Below are 23,419 nucleotides of genomic sequence, written 5' to 3'. Positions count from 1 at the left end.
AGGCGGTCTCCGCGGAGTAAAGGGTGGCGCCGGTCAGTGGTCATTTCCAATGACGGACATTAACCAGACTGTCAAATCCTGGGGAGTCGCGAGCCCCGAGTTTGGAGTTTTTTTCCCCCACGTCACAGTCCGAACTGCAGAGGAAAAGGACGGCGGCAAGAAGGCGAAGCCCGGGCTCCGGCACGTAGTTGGGAAACTTGCGGGTCCTAGAAGTCGCCTCCCCGCCTCGCCCGCCGCCCTTGCAGCCCCGAGCAGATCAGCAAAGTGAGACATTGTGCGCCTGCCAGATCCGCCGGCCGCGGACCCGGGCTGCCTCGGAAACAGAGAGGGGTCTTCTCTCGCCCTGCATATAATTAGCCTGCACACAAAGGGAGCAGCTGAATGGAGGTTGTCACTCTCTGGAAAAGGGTGGGTAAGACACTTTTTAATTAAATTCTTTCCCGAAGATTTTCTCCCCTCCCCTTTCTCTGCTGCAGCTTCTAACATGGACCAAATCACCATCTCTTTGATCTTTCCGTGACTGTGAACTTTCTATGCCGCCCAGCTTTCTGCATGCTTAGAGGTGAACGTGTGGTTTTGGGGAGGGGGTTCTTCTTTCTTTCTATATATTTATTTGCTTTTTGCCCTTTTCTCCCCTCCCCCGCCCCCTCCCTCGGAATAAAATATGATGTAGATTTCTGACCGAGCGCTTCCAATGGACGTTCTCCAGTCTCTCTGGAAAGATTCTCGCTAATGGATTTCCTGCTGCTCGGTCTCTGTCTATACTGGCTGCTGAGAAGGCCCTCGGGGGTGGTCTTGTGTCTGCTGGGGGCCTGCTTTCAGATGCTGCCCGCCGCCCCCAGCGGGTGCCCGCAGCTGTGCCGGTGTGAGGGGCGGCTGCTGTACTGCGAGGCGCTCAACTTCACCGAGGCGCCCCACAACCTGTCCGGCCTGCTGGGCTTGTCCCTGCGCTACAACAGCCTCTCGGAGCTGCGCGCCGGCCAGTTCACGGGGTTAATGCAGCTCACGTGGCTCTATCTGGATCACAATCACATCTGCTCGGTGCAGGGGGACGCCTTTCAGAAACTGCGCCGAGTTAAGGAACTCACGCTGAGTTCCAACCAGATCACCCAACTGGCTAACACCACCTTCCGGCCCATGCCCAACCTGCGCAGCGTGGACCTTTCCTACAACAAGCTGCAGGCGCTCGCGCCCGACCTCTTCCACGGGCTGCGGAAGCTCACCACGCTGCACATGCGGGCCAACGCCATCCAGTTCGTACCCGTGCGCATCTTCCAGGACTGCCGCAGCCTCAAGTTTCTCGACATAGGATACAATCAGCTCAAGAGTCTGGCGCGCAACTCTTTCGCCGGCTTATTCAAGCTCACCGAGCTGCACCTGGAGCACAACGACTTGGTCAAGGTGAACTTCGCCCACTTCCCGCGCCTCATCTCCCTGCACTCGCTCTGCCTGCGGAGGAACAAGGTGGCCATTGTGGTCAGCTCCCTGGACTGGGTTTGGAACCTGGAGAAAATGGACCTGTCGGGCAATGAGATCGAGTACATGGAGCCCCATGTGTTTGAGACCGTGCCGCACCTGCAGTCCCTGCAGCTGGACTCCAACCGCCTCACCTACATAGAGCCGCGCGTCCTCAACTCCTGGAAGTCGCTTACGAGCATTACCCTGGCCGGGAACCTGTGGGACTGTGGGCGCAACGTGTGTGCCCTGGCGACTTGGCTCAGCAACTTCCCGGGGCGCTACGACGGCAGCTTGCAGTGCGCCAGCCCCGAGTACGCACAGGGCGAGGACGTCCTAGACGCCGTGTACGCCTTCCACCTGTGCGAGGATGGGGCCGAGCCCACCAGCGGCCACCTCCTCTCGGCCGTCACCAATCGCAGCGACCTGGGACCCCCTGACAGCTCTGCCACCACGCTCGCGGACGGCGGGGAGGGGCAGTACGACGGCACACCCGATCCCGCCACGGTGGCTCTCCCCGGCGGCGAGCACGCAGAGAACGCCGTGCAGATCCACAAAGTGGTCACCGGCACCATGGCCCTCATCTTCTCCTTCCTCATTGTGGTCCTGGTGCTCTACGTGTCCTGGAAGTGTTTCCCAGCCAGTCTCAGGCAGCTCAGACAGTGCTTTGTCACGCAGCGCAGGAAGCAAAAGCAGAAACAGACCATGCATCAGATGGCTGCCATGTCTGCCCAGGAATACTATGTTGATTACAAACCGAACCACATTGAGGGAGCCCTGGTGATCATCAATGAGTATGGCTCGTGCACCTGCCACCAGCAGCCCGCGAGGGAATGCGAGGTGTGATTGTCCCAGTGGCTCTCAACCCATGCGCTACCAAATACGCCTGGGCAGCCGCGCAGGCCGGCGGGCACCGGGCCGGGGTCTCCTTGTCTGTGCTGATATGCTCCTTGACTGAAACTGTACGGGGCTCTCTCCCAGAGACTGGACATTTTAGCTTTATTGTGTCTTAAAAACAAAAACGAAATAAAACACAACAACACCCCACCCCACAACCTTCAGGACAGTCTCTTAGATTTCATATGAGAAATCCTTCCTCCCTTTGAAGATCTGCCCATATTCAGGAATCTGAGAGTGTAAAAAAGGTACCAATCATTGATTTTCTTTTGTAAACTAAAATGTTTAAAATAAAATAGCATTTACAGTTTTTACAGACTGGTGTAAGCTAAATGCATTGTTACCTGTGTTACAAGAGATTCAACAGTTACAATTCCCCGGAGGTGGAGGTGGGGTTCATAGGGGTGGAGGGCTTGACCAGTGGGAAGATTTGAAAATCAAAGAGCAAAGTGGGCAGATGCAGTTTGAAATGTTAAAGAGGGCAAACGAAGCTTATCAGTGTAATGAGTCAGGTTAATTTTCCCCACAGGAGCAATTGCTGAAAAAAGTCCTGCAAGTCTGGGTAACATCTGGGGAGTGGGCAGTGAAATGTAACCACTTTAAAGCAAGTGAAAGGTGGACTGAAGTTGGGGCATCACTGCTTAGACTTTAGGCCAGACAGAGATTACTGCAAATGGCTTTTAAAAGGCAATGCCAGACAGTTTCTCCTATGAGACATGTTTTTGCACTTAACAGAACCATATTTCAAACGAACTCAAAATTTTACCCCCAAATGCTACTTATTCATAATTCTCCCATGCTTCTGATTCACCAGAATGAGTAGCATCTGTACCCCTTTTGACACCTTCTGGGGTTAAAGTCCCTCAACTCAGCTCTGTATGGTTTCGCTGAGCAGGAGATGGAATCCCAATGTGCAAAGCTGAAATCTGTGCTTGTGGAGAACATTGCTAAAACTGCAGCAAGCTTAGGCTCTGAGCATAACATACTCAGGGATTCTAAGGGCAAAGAGGAAATTCTGATTGAGGATGAATGCCTACAGGGGAATGGATGGTAGCAAGAGAATTTAGGGACAAGCTTGATAGAGCAGAGATTGGGGACAAGGGTGGGAGAAAAACAATCTTCATTTGATTCTGTGTTTGTATATTACTGAGATGGGAATAATTTGTTAACCCAGGCCAGAAAAGCTGCCTCTTCCCAGATGGCCTTTTTGTGTAATGCTTGCTTTCCCTGTGCTTTTCATTTTTTGTGTGTGGGGATTACTGTTGCCCCTTCTCACCCTTCACATGTTTCTGGGTCCAGCAGTGAGATTTCAGGGTTTTTCTTTCTTCTTTTTGCTAAATTGAAAAAGGTAAGGGTAAAGAGTAAGGAGCTGGTGGTAGGGCAGGTGATGGGTTCAGCAGAGGAAAGTAAAGGGAGGGATGCATGCATTGCTGGAGAGGTCTTTCTCCAGATAACAATTTAATTAGATGTGTGATTGAAATAAATTGTCAGAGATGGCAGATGGTGAAAACTGAACCAATGATATTATGTCCAGAATTATTTTCTCACCCTCCTAAAAGATACTAAAGCCTAGCATGTCTCCTACTTTTTCCCTTTTTTCTAAGAGAAAAGCTCAAATGGCAGAAAGTGAGATGGGGAACAAACATGCCACCATCCCACAAAATGCTAATGCCTCCAGCACCCAATCTAAAAGACTAAATCAGCTTTTTGAAATGAACATTATCACCAGAAGGTTTACTTGAACTAAGGATTGGTGGTAGATTTATCATCTACCTATGGACAAATCAATATGCCTAAAAATACAGCTTCTAAAAGGCTCAAGAGAAATATTTTGTAAATAACTTTAAGACAGCCCCTTTCTCTCCCTTGCCCTCTTCCTAGATCATTCTTCCTATAGCAAACTTTATCTTGCTGTATTTGTAATTAAACCTTGGCTTTATGACATACTGTATGTATATAACCCCGATTTAGACTGTCAATGTTCTAAAAGAGAGGTGCTTTGTTAACAACTTTGAGGAGGTGCTTTTGGATTTAGCCTAAACATGATCATTTGAAGTTGCCATTCTAAATACCACACCACTTGGAGGAAAGGGTGACAGGGACAGGATACGCATCACATCTACAATTAAACCCCACAAAAGAGACCTCTGTGGAGAAAAGCATACCTTTTTATGAGGAGGATCCCTAAATTGTATCCATTGAAGGAAGGCTTCATTCCCTTAGCTTCTTCATAGGAAGACCACAGAAACCCAGTGCCAAAAGCTTGGTTCATTAGAGGCTGTGTTGATATGCTTACAGGGAAAGCTTCCAGAAGCAAAGCCTTTCTGGCAAAATCAGACATATAGGTTCCTCCATCACCTGGAAATATGAACACTAGAAACTTCAGTTTCTTTCCTGTCTCCAAGACTTTTTCATCTTTTTTTTTTTTCAGTGTGGCTATGTGAGAGAATAATCATGCTTTGTTTTCTGCTGCTCCCCACAGCCCGTGACTAAACATCATGTATTCATGATGTTAAGATCTCAAGTCCATGTAGATTTTAAGAAAGGTCATTGGAAAGAGGAATCTGCGGTCTGGAGCTTTAGAAGTGAATGATGGCTGTAGAAAGCTGTATTCTTAGTTTGTGTGTGAGTCTGTATGTTTCTGCATTGTGTGTCTTTGTAAGCAAGCAAATACGTTTACTATACAAATAGAGGAAATTTTGCTCACATCATTTCATGGTCCTGTGCCTCTTGCTTTGGAGAAAGGCAAGGAGGGGAGGGAGAAGCCAAGAATAAGGGAGAATGGTAGTTTTAACTAAGGTTTTGTGACACTTGAAATCTTTTTTCCCCCCTCAAATTAATTAATCTTTAAGCTTTGAGAAACTTGCTCTGACCCCTCTAAGCAGACTACTGAGCATTGAAAAGGGAAGCTAATTTTTAAAGGTGTAGCATCTTTTTTGAGTCTTTCCCACAGAGGGTGCTAATCACATTATCCAGTGCTATCTAAAAAGAACTTAAGGCAACAATTCACGTCTCCTCCTGGGCAGTATGATGGATTAACCCTCCATTTGCAGCACCTTCCTAGCTGATTAAAGTTCAGCAATGGTATTGAGGTTTTTCAAATATTTATATAGAAAAAAAAAGGATTTTCAAGTGACAAATGACACTCTCTTACCAGTCTTATCCCTGATAGTATTTTTTAGATTGTGTGCCTGTGAAGCAGGTGTAAATGAAACCTGTGTGTTAGCTGTTCTCACAGAAAAGTCTGCACCTGGTGCTAAGAATTTAGCCATGATAGTTGAGACCACCAGCTCCACAAGGGACCCTATGTTTCAAAGACTGAAGTTGCCCTCACAAAGAAAAGGTTATTTCAGCAAAAGGACAAATTTTTAAAGTGATGTATATATTTTCCCAAGATCCTTGAAGTATAAGGAGAACACATTAGCTTTTCTCCCTGCTTCCAGATAGGCACACATTTGGTATGACTTAGCACCAACAACACATTTATGAGGATATGTAAGCAATTAGAGGGCAAAACACCACTTGTTATTCTTCCCAAGTTTCCCAAGCAACTACACACAGATCATGGCAAAGATTAGGGGCCACCTATGTTTGTGATTTGTATTAATCAACTTGTCACTAAGTTTGACGCCTGTTCTTGGTATGGCCAAGCAGCAGTGGGCATCAGTGGATCCCATGTTCTGGTAAAATGAAAGTCACCAGATACTTCTTCACAGAGAAAATTATTGAAGGATAAGAATTTATATCTTCTTTGAAAAAGGAGGTTCATAATGTTTCAAGATAATTATGATCAACATCAAGTAAATGGGTCATTATGTTATTTGAGTTTGCCATTGATGGAATGCCAAATAACATGATTTAGCTAGAATATGACTGATAAATAGATTACTGAAATACATATTGAGGAGAGCTTAAGGATACACATACATCTATTTTCACATATATAAATACTCATATACCTGGATATAAAAATATATATTCATGTACATGAGTACATATATGCATGCACTTTTATGTATGTAGCTATACATATAAATACACAAGCATGCATATATACAACCACATTACATAACTACCTTCTAGCTCTAATTACTTGTGATATCAAATTTTTACCCAGGAAAAGATCTGATAAAACTAGCCACAGTAATGATGCAAAGGACCATATAGTTGACGGTGGTTTCAGGCATCAGTTATGAATTGGAATAGGCTTTACATGTTGGGGCTCCCTCTGGGCTTCTCTTGTCACGCAGACTGTATAGCCACTGTCTAATGGTTAGAGCCAGCAATGGCAGTGCATTTTTTTTCAGAGTATTTCTCACCTGAAGGGTAAGAAATACATTTCTCCACTAAAAACATTCTCACTCTTACTTTTCCCACCTGCATCTGAGAGGGAAAATTCTTCTGACTGGGATCCATCTCTTAGTTTTCCTCAATTGTACACCATTCTGAAGACCTTTTATTTTTGCTGAAAGTGAAAGGCCTAGCTATGACATCTCTAAAGTTAACCCAGTGATGTAAGTGAAATGAAGAAATAAAATTTACTGAGAATTTACTTGGAATAGGTGCCTTTGCTTAGATTTCAGTATATGGATGAGGTACTAGCAACCACATCTTTATATGAGCAATCTGGGGCTCAGAGAGGTCACAAGCTTTGTGCAAAGTCACTCAGCCAGTAATTGGGAGCACTGGTATTCAATACTCTGGCCTTTGTGCTACTCCTTGCTTATTTTTTCTTTCAATGGTTCCCCTTATTATACCTACACTCAACAAACAGCCTGGAATGTGCACAAAGTATATCCTCAATATGCTTCTGTTGGATGCTGTGGCCGTAATGGTCCAATACAGAAATTGTGACCATGACTTCCTTTGCTCTGGCTCCTGGTAATGAAGTAATGCATAACTCTGCCAACAGAGAACTTCTCAGAGGAAATGGCAAGTCATCACTCAGTTCAGACTCTTACTAGAGGATTCTTAATTCAGAGAGAGTAATGTACAGACATCTATATGTTACTATCAGAGATTCAATCACCTTTATTTCTCATTGATGAAATGATATGTGTCTACGCCAGTGGTTACCAACCAGTGGAAAACATGCCACCCAGTGGACGGTTGTTTTGTTTTTTGTTTTTAAATTACTGCCTAGAGACATTTTTTTATTTTTACACATGGATGGTGGGGAGACCTAATGGTGTCTGGTGGGTAGAGGTCAATATCAAGAGATTATTTGACCCACAACATGAAGAGGGCTGAGAATGAAAATCCCTGCTCCTTGGTAGAAAGTAACAATGTGACTATACCAGCACACACAAGTTGTACCTCAACTTTGCAAAGTGGTCTTTCTTAGTTAGCTTTTTCATTTACCAAGATCTATTCCCTTTTGGTTATCTTCTCACTTGCCAGGGAACTGGAAGTCTAAATTAAAAACTCTCAGGTTGTTTGCTAATCAGCAAAAGACCTGTACTTAGCACAAGCTTTTCAGAGAACATATGGCAAAACTTAAATTAACTAGGACAAAACTAGTCAGACCCTCAATTGGCCCACTTTTTCTTTAGCAATATCTTATTTGGGAATTAGAGAAAGAGTCAAGTTAATAGTAAAGATTAAGTTGATAAAAAGCACAATGAAAAACTTGCTATTCCCTCCAAGAGATGTTCTGGAGTCTTAACAAACCCAGCCCACCTGCTTGTGCTATCTCACTGCCAGCCATTGCTGCAATGTGTCTGAGGTGAGAATGAACCTCCATTAAAAGAAATCAATGTGCTTAGTTTACTGAGTAGGGTGGGCATTATTATTCAAGGAAATTATTTCAGATGTTAGCAGTAGGATCTAAAGATGCAAGCATATAAACAAATGCATTTTGGGCCAGGCAGACAAGGAAATGAATGAAATTCATGGCAGATGGCACTGTGAGGGAACTAGACAGTTCACTTGGAATAGAATCTACTTCAGGTCAAACTATTCCTTTCTTAACCAGAACACTTTTGCCAGGTAGATCAGGCAAGTTCCTAGAAGTAAGAGTCTAGAGTTAGTCTTGGTCCCCCTTTCTCTCTCTCTTTCTTTCTTTCTTTCTTTCTTTCTTTCTTTCTTTCTTTCTTTCTTTCTTTCTTTCTTTCTTTCTTCCTTCCTTCCTTCCTTCCTTCCTTCCTTCCTTCCTTCCTTCCCTTCTTCTTCTCTTTCTTTCTTTTTTTTTCTCTCTCTCTCTCTCTCTCTCTCTCTCTCTTTCTTTCTTTCTTTCTTTCTTTCTTTCTTCCTTCCTTCCTTCCTTCCTTCCCTTCTTCTTCTCTTTCTTTCTTTTTTTCCTGGTGGTCCAATTGAACCACTTGGGAACATTAACATGCCTGGGTCTCACCCCAAGGAATTCTGATATAGTAGGTCTATGGTGTGGCTTTTGTGGGGATGGGGGTTGAAAGCTTCAAGGTTGAGAAGCACTGTGCTGGAATCACAGCACTGCTGCTTAGTGATCCACAAGATTTAAGATTGACTGCAGCTATTTAAAAATACATGGCGGCAGTTGGCTGGGCTGCATAGGGTCAAGTTTAAGAGAGAGATTATCAGCATGACTCCACCTGGTGGCAATGACTAGAAGAAAGATGTACAAGCACAGATGTGCTTCAAATTTCTTCCTGAGCACTATATAGTTTTCAGTATTTATAATTATTATTTCATTTCCATTCTCCCACCCATCTTACAAGTCAAACACAATCTTACCCTGTTTTAAGACAAGAAGACTTAAATCTGGTGATGTCACACAGCTTGCCTAAGGTCATCCATTTCTACTGCTGGATGTGGTAGCTAGAAATGCTTCTTTTGAATTTGGTGTCCTTCCCCCTTTGAGTTCCCTTTTCTTCACAGAAGGCTGTGCCTTTATGAGACAGGGGTGGCTCTGCTCAAAATGCCCGCATCACTAATTCTTGCAGAAGTCCTAGAAATACATTGCATACCCACTTATGTTGATTTTCCTCCAAATGGACTCTGGAAACTCTTAAATTTGGTGCCATAAAGATGTCAACACTTTCCAAATACCCCAGCACCAAAATGTTTTCATCCTCTCTACCCACTGCCATCAGCAGCTTTGCAACTGCCTCTTCCGAGTGTGAAAACTAAAACCTTGTAGAACATTGATCAATGAGTGGTGATGACTCCAGTTCAGAGATTTTTGCAGCATAAATAAGGACTTTGATTGGAAGGGAATAACTTAAGAGAAATCACTCTAATGTTAGAATTTCATACACTAAAACAAATGGGCGATGTATATGGACAGGAGATCCTGTCTTGTTCCTCTAAATGAAACAATACAGGCGAAGGCTCAAGTACCGGTGCAGATCCACCAACAGTTCATGGACCTTGAAACAAAGGCAGGATGAGAATGAATTCATCAACCACATTTTACCTCCTTAAACTAACATCCTCTTTAAAAACCATGTTTGTTTGTTTGTTTGTTTGTTTGTTTGGTTTTTACCATTAGCGTGTTTATGTTCAACTAAGAATTCTCAATATTATAAATGATATGGCAGGGACCTATCAGAGATGCTGTAGGCAGCCTTGAATAAAACAGAGGGCTTAGGAGTATTCAGGAACTAGACTAGTCTGCCATGGAAAGATCTGGAAAAGCAAAGTCACACACAAAAAATGGAACAGTACAACAATCTATCTTCAGCTGGCCAAGGCAGTTCTGTCATTTATCCCTCAGCTGCACAACAACCTCCCACTTTGTGATTTTGTGTCACTGCTCCATGGTGATTGCATTTTCAGAGAAATCTATATTTCTCCACAACTGAGTCTGCAAGGCTTTCTTTTTATTTATTTATTTTTTTTACTTTAAAAATCGTAGTTCTTCTTGGAATTCTTCCTCAGTCCTTTATGTCCTGGGCATTTTTATCTGAGTCTCTCATATTGGTTCTTTTTGATATATTATTTAAAAACCACAAAGATACAAAAAGACAAAAAATAAACATACTGTAGGAAAGAAGAGAGGATGTATTGTAATTGAAATGGTACTGAAGATAACATATCACTCTGACTTTTTAAGTTCTAATTATATTCCTCAACTCATTCAATCAAAGTAGCTTGCCATTTCTTTCTAGGGATTAAATATATTATTTGTTGAGTGAATAATAGAACCATTTAACTTGCAAATGATTATATCAGTGAAGGTGAGGCATTAGACAGAGGCCATTCCAGCCCAGTTCTGCCAGATTTATCCTGAAAGTGTGGAGAAGATGCTGCCATTTCTTTCACATCCCTTTATGAAAGGTGATCCCTCACCCTTGGGAGTCCTTATTATATATTTTACTTTCTAGGTACCTGGCAAGCTCCTAACTCCTTAACATTGTCTAATTTAAACCCTGCATTCAGCCTTCATCCCTCCCTGTTAAGAGTAGTATTATCATCTCCATTCTTAAAACAAATAAACTGAGATTTAGAGAGGGCCAATGACTTTCCCAAGGTCACTATATTAGGATGTGCCATGGGAATCACAGAGCTTGAATTCAAATTCTGGCTGAGTGACATTAGCAAGTTTCTTAACTTTTCTGATTCAAAATAGGGTTGTGAGAATTAAATCAGTTACTACTGAGATTTAAGTTAGTTTTTCTTCATAAAGTATTGAGAACAATGATGTGCATCACAGAAACTAGACGAGTGCCTTTTAAATGCACTAAAGGTAAAATATGTGTCATACATCCAGGGAAAGGCTGAATCACGATATGACCAGGGCTGCTCTTCTCCAAAGCCATGCTCCCACCACTTCTTGAAAGTACTGGACTGCAAAGGAGAAGTTTATATTTGCAGAAAGCAGAGGCTGGAGGTAGGAAAATCACAAATGGACTCCTTCAGAGCTTTGCAACTAGTTTAGGCTTTGGCCTATGCATGGCTTACTTTCTTTTGATTCTAAACCAACTTGGTTTTACCACGTGGTCAGACAGCCTTGCCAAACATGCTCTGCCAGTGGAATATGCATGTAAACACACACATACTCATGGCACATGTGGATTTGGCACAATCTTTCTGTTTTCACACACATTGAAGGGTGGTGACTAGCTTGAGATAGCACTGTCCAAGTGGGCCTCTGATGAGGTAGAACAAACTCATTTCTCCCCCGTGTCCTCTCTGTATTCAATTCCTGAAGGTGGAAAGCCACAGCTTGCAATCGTTATCCAACTCCCAAACTCTTATTTCACATTGGCAATGTTAAGTCATACTAGACCCCAGGACACTACATATACATCTTCAGCTGTAACAGATTTATTGGTGTGTATTTTAGAAGCTTTTTTCTTTGGGTACAAATAGCCATGGTTTGTTGCTGCTCCCAAAAATGTAACAAAGGGAAGTATATATACCTGAGGTTGACCTTCTCTCTGGGGAAAAAAGTTGAGAATTAAGAGGCAAAAATCTCTGTTCTGGCTTTGCAAGTTTGCTCCTGGCTCTTGGGCAAGTCAGTTGTACCCATGCAGACCGTTTTTTTTTTTTCTTATATCAGTAGTGGTGAATTCTGGCTTTTCTTCTATCTCTCTGATTTAGCAGGGAAGGTATGGTGTTAAAAGGGGAAGGAAGGTAAGAGTAATCTCCAATACTTTCTTCTCTACAGTCATCAAAAGGCAATGTGATGAATTTATCAAGCTTCCTCCAAGGGCAGGCACCAAAGTCCATCAAATTCTACCCATATCACAGGTGGAAAGTAGGTCTGCTCAAAGGCAACATCATCTTTTCACTATATATGGAAAGTTTAATCTGTTCTAAGTCACTCCATGTGGGTGTGATTCCCCCAGAGAAGGACTAGCGTATGCTCTACCATAGCTTTAGAGAGAAATATCGGGAGTACTGTGGGTAAAGTGAAATCTCCACACACTAACCTATGCTGTCAAAAAAAGATATAGGTATTGGAAAATTGAAATCTATCTTCATTTTAGTGTTTTATTTGTGTCTTTGCTGTCTTGTTTTGTTGTTAGAGCTTTCTCCATCCCTTTTTCCTTCCATCTATCAGCCCTACATCCTTCCTTTAAAAAAAAAATTAACCTAATTCATAAGGATGAGCTACAATGTGCATTATCACTGGGAGTAATATTGCATTGGAGGGTGAAAATTGTTTGTTGTCTGGATAAGGAAACATCTAATAAAGCTCTGATATACCTAGAGCACATAAACAGGTACACTACCTATGCAGTGTTAAAATTTCAATGTGAGGAAATGATCAGGATAAAATTCTAAACAGTCTTTTTTCTGGGGGAGGGCAATTGTGAAAAAAAGACTGAAAAACACAATGAGCTACACAATGATAGACATGAGGAAAGCACAACTGCAAAAAAGAAATGCATGACACCATTCAAGGCTTTGAGAAGGTCAAAGGAGTACAGGTAGTTTGATGATGAAAACCAGGATTCAGAGATTATTTAGACAGCTACAGAAGACTCTTTTCATACAGAAGACTTGCTCTTATCAGCTCCTCCCGAAGCATCGTTTTCCACCATTGTCTTTATTTGGAAGTTTCATGATGTATTTAAAATTGGTTGTGGAATTAATAGACAGTATCCTGGTACTTCTGCCATTTGCTGGCTTAGATAAATCACTACTTTTCTGAACCTCAATTCTCTTGTGTACAAAATTTAGAAAATAACCCCAAGACAATCTCTTTCACAAGAATATGGTTAAGATCAAATGAGATAATATGTGTGACAGAATCTCAAAAGCTGTGAGGTCCTATGCAAAATTTTAAGGCAGTGGAAATTCTTAGGACAGTGGGGACATGAGCCACGTGGTTGGTGACACACACAGCGTGGCTTTTGAGGGCCATAAGCTTCAGGTTCTCCTGTAATTCCTGCTGTGAATCCTTGCTCTGAATTAAGTGACTCACAAACCAAGCACTGGGAACATATGTAATAGAGAGGCCACACAACTGTACAGAGTGCTGTTTGCTCCTTGAAAGGTCCCAGTTTCACTGGACTTGTTTTCCCCACTATGTAATTCAGTCTTACCTAAGTGGGACAAGTGCCCATAGGTAGGTCATTATGTCAGCTTTGTGAACCTCAGTGTTCCCCAGCTCTAAAACAATCATATCCATGGCTGCCTTGCAGGCTCTTAGGAAAATTATTAGAGGTGGCGTGCACCAAGTCTGTGGAGATGTCGGCCAATAACAAATTGTCAATAACACTAGTCCCACTCCCACGCTTCACTCACACAGACACATGCTGTGTTTATAGCAGTGGAGGGGTAAGAAAGTGAATGGCACAAGGGGCACTTAGGGGCAGAAACTAAGGAGAAGCTCTAGGAGATGAATGTAAAGAGAACACTCGATCAGCCATATAAACATCACCTTTGCCGGTGTAACAACTGGCGTGGCGATTAGTAGAGGAGCAATTAGTAGAGTTAGTGGGATGAAGGAGAGAGAGTCTTTCTTCCTGCCATCACTGGGGTCAGCTAGGGTACTTAGTTAAGAAAAACGTGACAAAGATTCCCTCACACAGGACTTACCATAACAGATACTCTGAGATTTGCTTCAAGTGACTGTTTTATTATTATTGCTGTTATTTTATTAACATAATGGTTCTTCTGTTAACAGATTCCATACCCTGTCTGCTTTCTCTGAGCATACCGTTCCCCAGCAGCATATACATTTTTGATCTTCTGCGATCTTAAATAGAGACTTCTGGAAGAAGATGGAAACACAAATCTAACTTGATTCCATGATAAGCACTTATTCCATCCTATCGTTGCCACCAAAAGGGCACGTGTTACTTTTCGAGCCCTCAGCCACGGGCTCCTCGTGTGGTCTTCTATGTGTCACTGTGTGAATGCTCCTGGACCCCTGCGGCAAGCAATACTCAATTCCAGCAAAATCCAGCTGCACATCAAGTAGCAAGCAGTTTGCAGGGCTCTACGTGTTTACCCCGGGCCACAAAACCCAAAGAACTGGGACAAAGCAGATGTGAATGAAAGAAAAGATTTGTTTTTGTTTTTATGTCCTTTCAAGCCCAGTTTTTTTTTGGGGGAAAAAAAACAGAGAGAGAGAGAGAGTGAGAGAGAGAGAGAGAGAGAGAGAGAGAGAGAGAGAGAGAGAGAGAGAGAGGCAGTAGCAGAAGAATCGTGTTTTAAACTGGTGCCCTGCCAAGCTTCCTCCCTCCCTTCCTTGTCCAAGCACTCCACCATCTGTGCAGACTGCATAACAGCAATTTCTGGAAACAGGCTGAAAAATTTGGGCCAGTCCAGAGGCACTGGATTTCTGGTATCTGTGTGGTGGGGTGTTAGAGATTTTATTTTTCACCTTAATTCTTTTAGGTACGGCCAGCTCTCTGAAGCACATCTGTTACCAACAGCTTCTGTTTGTAAAATGAAACCGAAGGTACCCTCTCCAGAGAAATCCATGAGTCTTCTCTGTAGTTTAATGCTTGCACTAACAATTGGCTCAGAAAGTACGACTGTGGTAAATACTAAAGAACATTAATAAAAATGAGATAAAACACCTAGGGAATCTCCCAACCCCCCAAAATTCTGCTTTGCTCACTACTGAAGTTTATCATAACAGGAAATTTACTTCTGTGACCCGCATCATTTCCCAAAGCAATTTTCTAATAGCAAACATAAATTTGTGGTGATAGCTAAGAGGTTTTCAATCCCTCTGCTAAGAGGGTCATGGGCTTGCAAGGGTTTGTCTCACCTTCAGGTAAATGACCCTTTCTTGGGACACTGTCACAGGGGGATGCTGAGCAGCAACGAAAGGTGAAGGCCTGGAAATGAGGTTTTGTATTTCCAACACACACTAGTTTGCAGGGGAGGACGCATTGGGCATCAAGATAAAATCTTAAGGTGATAATTAAGCCATTAACTAAGAAAATAATTGCCTAAGCCTGCATATTTGTGCTCTCAAATGGGATGAAGCACTAAGTAAATGTAATGGCTTTACACTGCACTGAACTTTGAGCTGGTAGATTACATTTATACCCCAGCAGAGATGCAAGTTAAGCATATATCATCAGGTAGATTTGTGCCTTTTCTTTGTTGTGTTTGCTTGGTCCTTGGCCATTAGAGCTTCAAGGAATGAAAAAATAGCTGGAATGTGAAATATAATACTCCTAGATCTGAATCCTAGCTCCATTATACAGTAGCTGTATCATGTGGGACTCTACTAGTCTTAAAATAGTTCAATTTTACTGCTTTAGCTGGATGTAGAGGCACACATCCTAAATCCTGAATACTTGGAAGACTGAGGTAGGAGGATCACAAGTATGAGGCCAGCCTGAGCAACTTAGCAAGACCTGGGAAATGAAAAATGTTTAAAAAGCTAGAGATGTAGCCCAATGTACACTGGTTTAATTCCTTGTAAAACATGCACACATGCATGTGCTCGCACACACACACACAGTATTTAGTTTGAAATTATTGGGAAATTAGCATAAATATATGTGAAATATTTTATGCATGTCTGACATACAGTGAGTATTCAATAAGTACCATTATTATCTTCAAATTACCTTCATCATCATCTTCTGAACATTTAGTACTAAATGTAAATTATTATCAGTGAAGTATATTTTGACTGTGCACAGTGAATCTCCTTTAAAATGCTATTTGTAGTAAAGTATAATTCTATGGTCATCACTAGTTGAAATCACATGAATCATACAGTTGTTACCATTTTAGAAGTGTAAGTTTGATAAAATCCAAAGAGGCCAAGATTTATTTTCCTTTATTTAAACTGGTCCACAGGTGTGTAAGTTACTCCTATCATATTTGATACGCACATGCCTCCTCTTCTTTCCTCTAAACTTACTCAATTTTTTTTTTTTTTGGCCCTAGGGATCAAACTTGGGTCCTTGTGTTTGCAAGGCAGGCACAGGAACCACTGAACTAAATCCCCAGCCCTATTATTCAAATTTTTATGATGATCAAACATCCAGCTAAATTCTGAAGAAACCTAAGAAACTTTTTCCAATGCCTTCAACTCTCTATGATTCCCTCCCTCTCTCTCTCTCTCTCTCTCTCTCTCTCCTACCTCAAGGTGTTAGAACAATTATTTTCCTTAGTACTCATGTTTACCTTCTGGTAAACTGCTCCAGGATATTTATTTTCATTGCTTATATTATTAATTTGCTTGCTTGTGTGTGTGTGTGTGTGTGTGTGTGATTTTACACTATTCATGGTCAAGGGACAACTCATTTGCATCACTTTAGTTTGGTTAGTTTCTAGGCACCAGGGGTGAAATAAAGAGCAACACAGGGCTGTACCCACAAAGGGTTTATGCACTATTGCACAATGGATACAACTAAAGGCAGAAAAGGATGCACAGTATAGCTCCTAGAGGCAAAGTGCTTTGAGGAAACAGCTAAAGGAAGAAGGAAGGGGTAAGAGGTTGAAGAGGGTTTGAAAAGATTATAGACTTTGCCCTGGATCCAGATGAATGAGATTTGACAGGTAGAATGGAAAAAAAAAAAAAAAAAGAAGCATTTCCCAGAGAATGTTCCACAACGTACAACAACATGGATATAGGCAAGTGAAAGGAAACATCAGCCACGTGCACTGGTGAGAGGCTCAACGGCTTGTGATAATTTGATTTTTTATAAGAAGATACTTAGCAGGACAATCTAGCATCTAATTTTGTTCCATTTTAACAGAAATGTATCCTATCTACAATAGGATGAGTTAATGAGAAAAAAATTAATGACTCTTATACTCATTACCTACATTCATCATTAAAAGGAAAACAAAGTTCAAAAAATTGTATTCTAAGGCCCCCAAGGGAAAAGAGAATTATCTCATTCAGAAAGAAATATAATAGAAGAAAGTACTTAATAGGGGTTGCTGGAGCATCCAGACCACCAAAAGGTTTAAAGAATATCTTCTGAAATTGGAAAGATAATGTGGCTGTGCCTAGCAGAGTTTTAGGAGGTGGCAGGGTTCCACCAGGGAAAGTTTTGGAGAGGGTTCACAGGATCACAGAAACCAGCATTTCATTCTTAGAAAAACACTGTAATGCCCAAACATGGTGTGAAGCAGTCATTCTGCCTGTCTTTGGTGGGTCATGCAGATACAGACAACAGTCAGGTTAGGAAGGTCAGGGGTTCTGAATTTTTAATGCTCCTTACTGTAACTGCCCCGAAGATTAGAACACCATTCCTGAGCATTCTGGGCCAATACTGGGATATCAGGATCATTTCACAGTTAAGAAAGATGGGACTAGTAAGAGAATCTTTATAGGGATTAACAATTATTAGAGGAACAAAAGCAAATGAAATATTTTTGCCCTTACCATGATGTAAATTTTATATCCATTTCATTGACTATAAACACACACACTGTGCCAGTATATCACCATATCAGTAGCAGCGGTTGAAATGTCACTGATACTCTTTATGAGATCATGTTTGAAGACTCATCATTTAATTACACATTAGATTTTGTTTTTCTAACAAATATCCAAGGGGCCCCTAATTTACATTCCCACCAAGAGTTTTGATTCCTCTTAATTTTATCAATCTGCATGAGTTCACAGTATGCCCATTGAGACCAAAGAAGGGACATATGAGTATTGATGACTGGGTCCCCAGTCAATGACTCTTATATAAAAGGTAGAAGCAAAGATGACCACTAACCTCTCCAGGAATGCCCTATAAGCAAAGATAAGTCACAGAGATAAAAATAGCAAGATATCTGGTTTTCATATTGACAGATATATATAGGTTGAGATAAGTATGTTATCAGGGATCAACAACTTTTCAACCGTGAGAACCTGGTTGCTATTATCAGTGTCCTCCTTAGACCTACACTAAAAATTAAACTTTATTTTATCATTTTGTTTATTGGTATGTTTTAGGTATACAGTACAGTTGCATTCATCATTGGGATCTTGTACCTTTACATGACAGGTCTTGGTTCTCGTTTTTTCCCTACTCCTGTCTTCCCTTCATCCCCTCCTCCCTTCCCTATTTACAAATACTTTATTTCCATTTTTTTCATTTTCTCATATTTTTTTCTTTTCCCTTATTTCCTTTCCCCTACCCTTCCCACTTCCCCTACACCTTTAGCCCTTTTCTTCCTATTTCACATGAATGAAATTTAAAGAGAGATATAGTATGGTAAATGTTATTGTCAATGGTATCCCTCATCTTTTTTGTGTACAATGACACTCTCTTTACCATAAGGGCTAAAAATCTCACACACTGGGTGTGTTAGTTACTTTGCTCTCATTGCTGAGACAAAATACCAACACCCAAAGTTAAAGGGAAACGGGTTCATTTGGCTTAAAGTTCATAGAGATTTCAGTCCATAATCAGCTGGCTCCAAGGCAGGGTGGCAGAGGACCAACAACTGTTCACAGTGGTGAAAGTAGCAAAAGCAACAAAAAGCTTAACACAGTTTTTCTGCTCCTTTTCTCCCATTCAGATTACCGGGACTAGGGCGGTGCCAAACCAATCACTCACTCATGTGTAATGGTTTAGTATCACACACCTGTACACACCCTTAACTCCAGTATCACACACTCCAGATCCAGCCACTTTTGAAAAAGAAAACCCATCTCATCTGCATGAGGGTCTGGGAAGACAACCAAATATAAGCCACAACACTGGGTGTGCCCCATTAGTTGAAGCCAGGCCATGGCTGACCAGTAGAAAATTGACCACAAGGGAACTTCTCAATATCTTATTCTCATATATAAACAGCTACCAAAATTCTACATGGACTAGGGTAGAGACATGGCAGTTTAGAAAGCTAAAATCATAAGGCTATTATCTTAAGGAGACAGAGAAAACATCTCTTAGGGGGTTAGCATTGAATTCTCACCTGCTTGTGGGAAAATTTTAATGGATTCTCAATGGATAAAAGGTTGTTGAAGAACAGCGATGATGGAAGGTGGTAATATTGATGGTTTCCCTGCAAAGGAAAGGCTATGACATGACAATAAATGTTACTGAAGAGGAAATGGAAAGCAATGAAGAGGAACATGGGTAAGGTCCTGAGGCAGGATAAAAGAGAAGGATCGCTGCTTCTCCTACATGGGGAAGGCAGATCTGGAACAACTACTCTGGATGGGACTCAGGCCTAAAAATTCTTCTCAATACCTTTGCAATTGTTAGCCTCATTCCTTCACTGCCCACTTTAGGATGCAGTGGCCTGGGAAACTGACACTACTTCTGCCTTTGGAGCAGAATCAGAACTAGCAGTATTGTACAATCCAGACTCAAGCCTTCTAAAGTTCCCAATTATTTAGCTTGCATTTCTATTTGATTGTTAATTCACTATCTTCATCTGTGAAATAAAAAAGAACCATTTATTAAGACATTAAAATGTTCCAACAAGAACTTTGACCTTCCCAATGGATTTACAATGCCCCTTGCTGCAACTTCCTTAAGGAGAAAAGCTGGATTCCTTCCACTTACATTGCCTTGAAAGAGTTTTTTCACTCACAATACTTTTTCCATGGTCAGGAAGTTGAGACAGTGAAAATTCAAACTCCTGACATGATGCCTAGTATCAATCACTCCTGGCTTATCAGTGTCTAACTCCTGTTCATCTCTCTCTCTCTTCTCTCTGCCCCTCCCTTTTCCTTATTATCTTTTCTCTCACCTTTCACTGTATTTGGTAAGATTTGTCCTCCAATATTCATGCAGGAGTTTAATCCATAATGACATTAAAAGTGTGGAAATTTTATCCTGATTATGGTATTTAGAGATAGAGCTTTTAAAAAGTGATGGAATTAAAACCCTAAGTCATTAAATGATTGAATTCTAGTAGTTTTGTAAGGAGAAAGACAGACCACACAGTGATGCACATGTGGTCTTGCCATGTAAGGCAGCCAAGGGGAGAAGGGATAACATCAGAGCATGGACCAGACTGCTTGGACATCCAGCCTCCTAAACTATGAGCCATAAATGTTATATCGATAAAGTAGCTGGCTTTAGATATTTTATTATAGTAATAAGCAACTAAATAATGTACCCTTTCTTTCCTCTCCTCTCTTCTATCCTTTCAGTCTTTGTATGCTTAGTACATGCAGTGAAGTGTCCTTCACCTTGCGTGGAAAACTGGTCCTTCTGCTCTAGGAGGGCACAGGGGCACTCATCACAGCGGCTCTCAGCTGTAATGAGGGCAAAGGGGAGATATAAGCTGTCATCATCTGTTGCAACTCATGTGATATTTTTTCCATTGCAGTAATGGCATTAAAATTGTTACTCCCTTAGTCTATCAAACATTACTTATTCAAAATTCAGCAAATATATCTGCCAGTTCTATCTCCTGGGTTGCTTTTGTGACACCCCTTTACAGGCTGGTCTCATATTCCAAGTCTGTCTCAGTACTTGCAATTGATTCTTTATACCCACAAGCAGAATACACACTCTTCAGAAAATAATTTCTTAAAATCATTTCCTGACTCATAACAATGATCAAAGCCTGGGCCCTGTCTTACTCTCAAGTTCTCCCCGCTTGAAGCTAACCTGCGCATTTCAGAGTAAAGCCATTTGTAAGATGCTCGCTCCCATCACTCTCTCATCCTTCAGATCCCCAAAGACTGGTTTGGAAAATCACATATCCTTGATTTCAATTGATTCAGAAGCTGCCCTTTTTATGAGCTCTAATGAGTTCACCTCTAGAAGTGAATCATTTTTGCACACCACAGACTATACAGATTTAGTCTTTGAATTTCTGATGAGCTTGTAACCCTGGCTGGGCTTCCACATTGTACTGCCTTACAAACAGATCCTCAGTGAGCAATGGGAACACATATGAATGTACCTAGGGTATAATTAATCTCTGGCCACCTGGGAATCCTTAATCCCTTTAGATCGATGAAGCCAAGGGGTGCTATTTCAGTGAGTAGCCAATAGAATTTTATGGCTCTCATGGGAAGGCAGAAAAGAATGATGGTGTTTCCCTGAAGCATTTTAAAAAGAAAACTTCCAAGGAGAAAAATCAACTCACCACAAAAAAAATTTTTTTGTGTTCATATAATGCATTTCAGGGATATTTAGGAGTCCTTTGACAATCAAAATTTTCTCTCTGAGAGGTGGAAAATTTTAAAAAAAGAGGCAAGATTATATAAAGCCCAAGTTTAGGACCCCACTGATATGCTAAGTGGAATGGAGCTGAAATATAAACTAAATATATCATTCTTGAATCAAGAGTAAGTGCAGATGTTTTAGATAGCCCCATTTATGCACTGACCAGCCCAGGGTAATGTGTGGATAAGAGAGAAGAAAATAGCAATTGGCAAAGCTCTAAACTGGAGCTAAAGGCTTGAGTCCATCTTCAACCTAACACAGCTGGAGACTTCTGATTTATGAGAATCTTCTAGAATTTCCAGCTCTTACATCATGAGTTGGTATCAGTAACAATAATAATTCAGTATTTGTTTTGTGCTTTATAATTAAAAATAATGCAGTCAGCATACATGATCCAACTTGATAAGATCTGCAAAGGTGTGAAGAGAGGAAAGGAAAACAAATATTGTTTGAAGTCACAAAAAGAGACAGCCCTGACCTTGGCTCATATAGAAATTCCTATACTTTTCTCCTTATAACAACCCCTGATATGTAGATAATGTTAAATAGATGAGAAAATTGAAACTAACAGAGAAAGTAAATGCCTAGCATTCTATAGCTAATGCCATTCTAAATCTAATGAATGACTCAATTTTAAAAGAATAAGGAGGGCTGGGGATTTAGCTCAGTGGTTCCACGACCTGCCTTGCAAGCTCAAGGTCCTGTCGATCCCTAGTACCAAAAACAAACAAACAAATAAAACAACAATAAGGAAGAGAACCCTGGTCCCTGCCTTATGGTAAGATAGCCTCTTATTCTCCCTAGTACATCTCCCAGGATTCTGAGCAATGATATTAGCACTCTAAATACACTGACCACTGTATCCTACGTGACAAGGAAAAGTCCAAGTCTCTTTATGTGATAGAATATAAAGAACCATGAAAGAATTCCTGCTTACAGAAATCGACTCTATTATTGAATTTCAAAAGAAAAAAAAAGTTTTCCTTCTACCCATTAGTGGATGCCATCAAAACAATATGCTAAAGAGCTAAGAGAAAAGATGGTTCAGTTTGAAAAGAAAAAAAAAAAAGAAAAAGAAAGAGTATAGCATTGTAAAACTGTACAGTATCACAGTTGGAAGATACTTTTGAGACTACCAAATGTAATGACCTTTTAAACAGATGTAAAACCAAAATGGTTTGTCTATGACCACAGGACAGAAAGTAGCAATGTAGTACTCCTCACTACATTTAGGAAGTACCTATCATGGAGACAGCACTCAACACAGGATGAATTTGCAGCCAGAGGAAGAAGCTGGGAGAAAGAGATCTCTCTAGGACAATTGTGGTACCCATACTGTCTTGTGGCATGCAGTAAAGGTGGTCAAGGCTGATCTGAGGGCCCTTCTCTGGTCGTCTTGACTAGATGGGCTTGTGACTGTCAGGGTCACTTGCCACTTGAGCTTTTTTATGTAGACTGGCCATTCTACTTTTCTCTCTTCTGTCTATGTCTTTCCTCTTTTCCTTTCTTCTTTACCACTCCCCCTTTCCCTTATCTCTAAGTCATACACACACCCAAATGTACATAGTCATCACTGTGCCAGGAAATAAAATTTTGGTCTCCAACAGAGTAGCACGGGTTTCACTGTTACCTTTAAAATACTTTTTCAGTAAGATAATTTATTTTAGTCTGGGGAAGACTGCAATCTTAACTAACATTTTCTCTCCCTGTATCTGAAACCTTTGGTGTTGCTGCCCCACACAAACTTCTTCTTTGGGCAGTGGAACTTTCAGTAGAAACATGACATGAGTAGATGTTTGGACCTGCCCTTTGACTGATTCTGGAAATTCTAGAGCCCCCAGGATGTGCAGTAGCCTAAGATGATCAACTGGATGGTGAGAACACCTGTCCAGAACCATAGAATACAGACGGCTAACCACAAGACATTAATGAGAATGTCAGCTACCAATAGCAAACATGCGGCTGAGGGGGTACTCAAGGTCATAAGAACACACAGGCTGAGCCCAGCCCAGTTGCCACACGTAAAATCATGAGGTAGTAAGTTATTGTTTTCTTAAGATACTAAAGGTTGTTTAGGTTTT

The 23,419-nt window shown here is 41.3% G+C and overlaps 2 protein-coding genes across 5 annotated transcripts in view; one reads left to right on the top strand and one right to left on the bottom strand.

Annotated features, from left to right (window-relative positions):
- Positions 1-23,419, bottom strand: part of Ctnna2 (catenin alpha 2) — a 1,075,894-nt gene that overhangs the window by 355,276 nt on the left and 697,199 nt on the right. The window lies entirely within an intron of this gene.
- Positions 326-2,597, top strand: Lrrtm1 (leucine rich repeat transmembrane neuronal 1). The gene is made up of 2 exons (XM_010631620.3): positions 326-408; positions 674-2,597. Exon 2 carries the CDS (start codon positions 733-735, stop codon positions 2,299-2,301), a length of 1,569 nt encoding a protein of 522 aa, XP_010629922.1. The 5' UTR covers positions 326-408; positions 674-732; the 3' UTR covers positions 2,302-2,597.

Source organism: Fukomys damarensis, unplaced genomic scaffold, assembly GCF_012274545.1.
Source record: "Fukomys damarensis isolate Sample0158 unplaced genomic scaffold, DMR_v1.0_HiC HiC_scaffold_2, whole genome shotgun sequence".
NCBI lineage: Eukaryota > Metazoa > Chordata > Mammalia > Rodentia > Bathyergidae > Fukomys > Fukomys damarensis.
The sequence above is the reverse complement of the archived record's forward strand: the minus strand, read 5'-3'. Positions and strand labels throughout refer to the sequence as shown.

Excerpts from the sequence above, each read along its gene's own strand:
- Lrrtm1 (XM_010631620.3), top strand. The coding sequence starts at position 733 with ATGGATTTCCTGCTGCTCGGTCTCTGTCTATACTGGCTGCTGAGAAGG.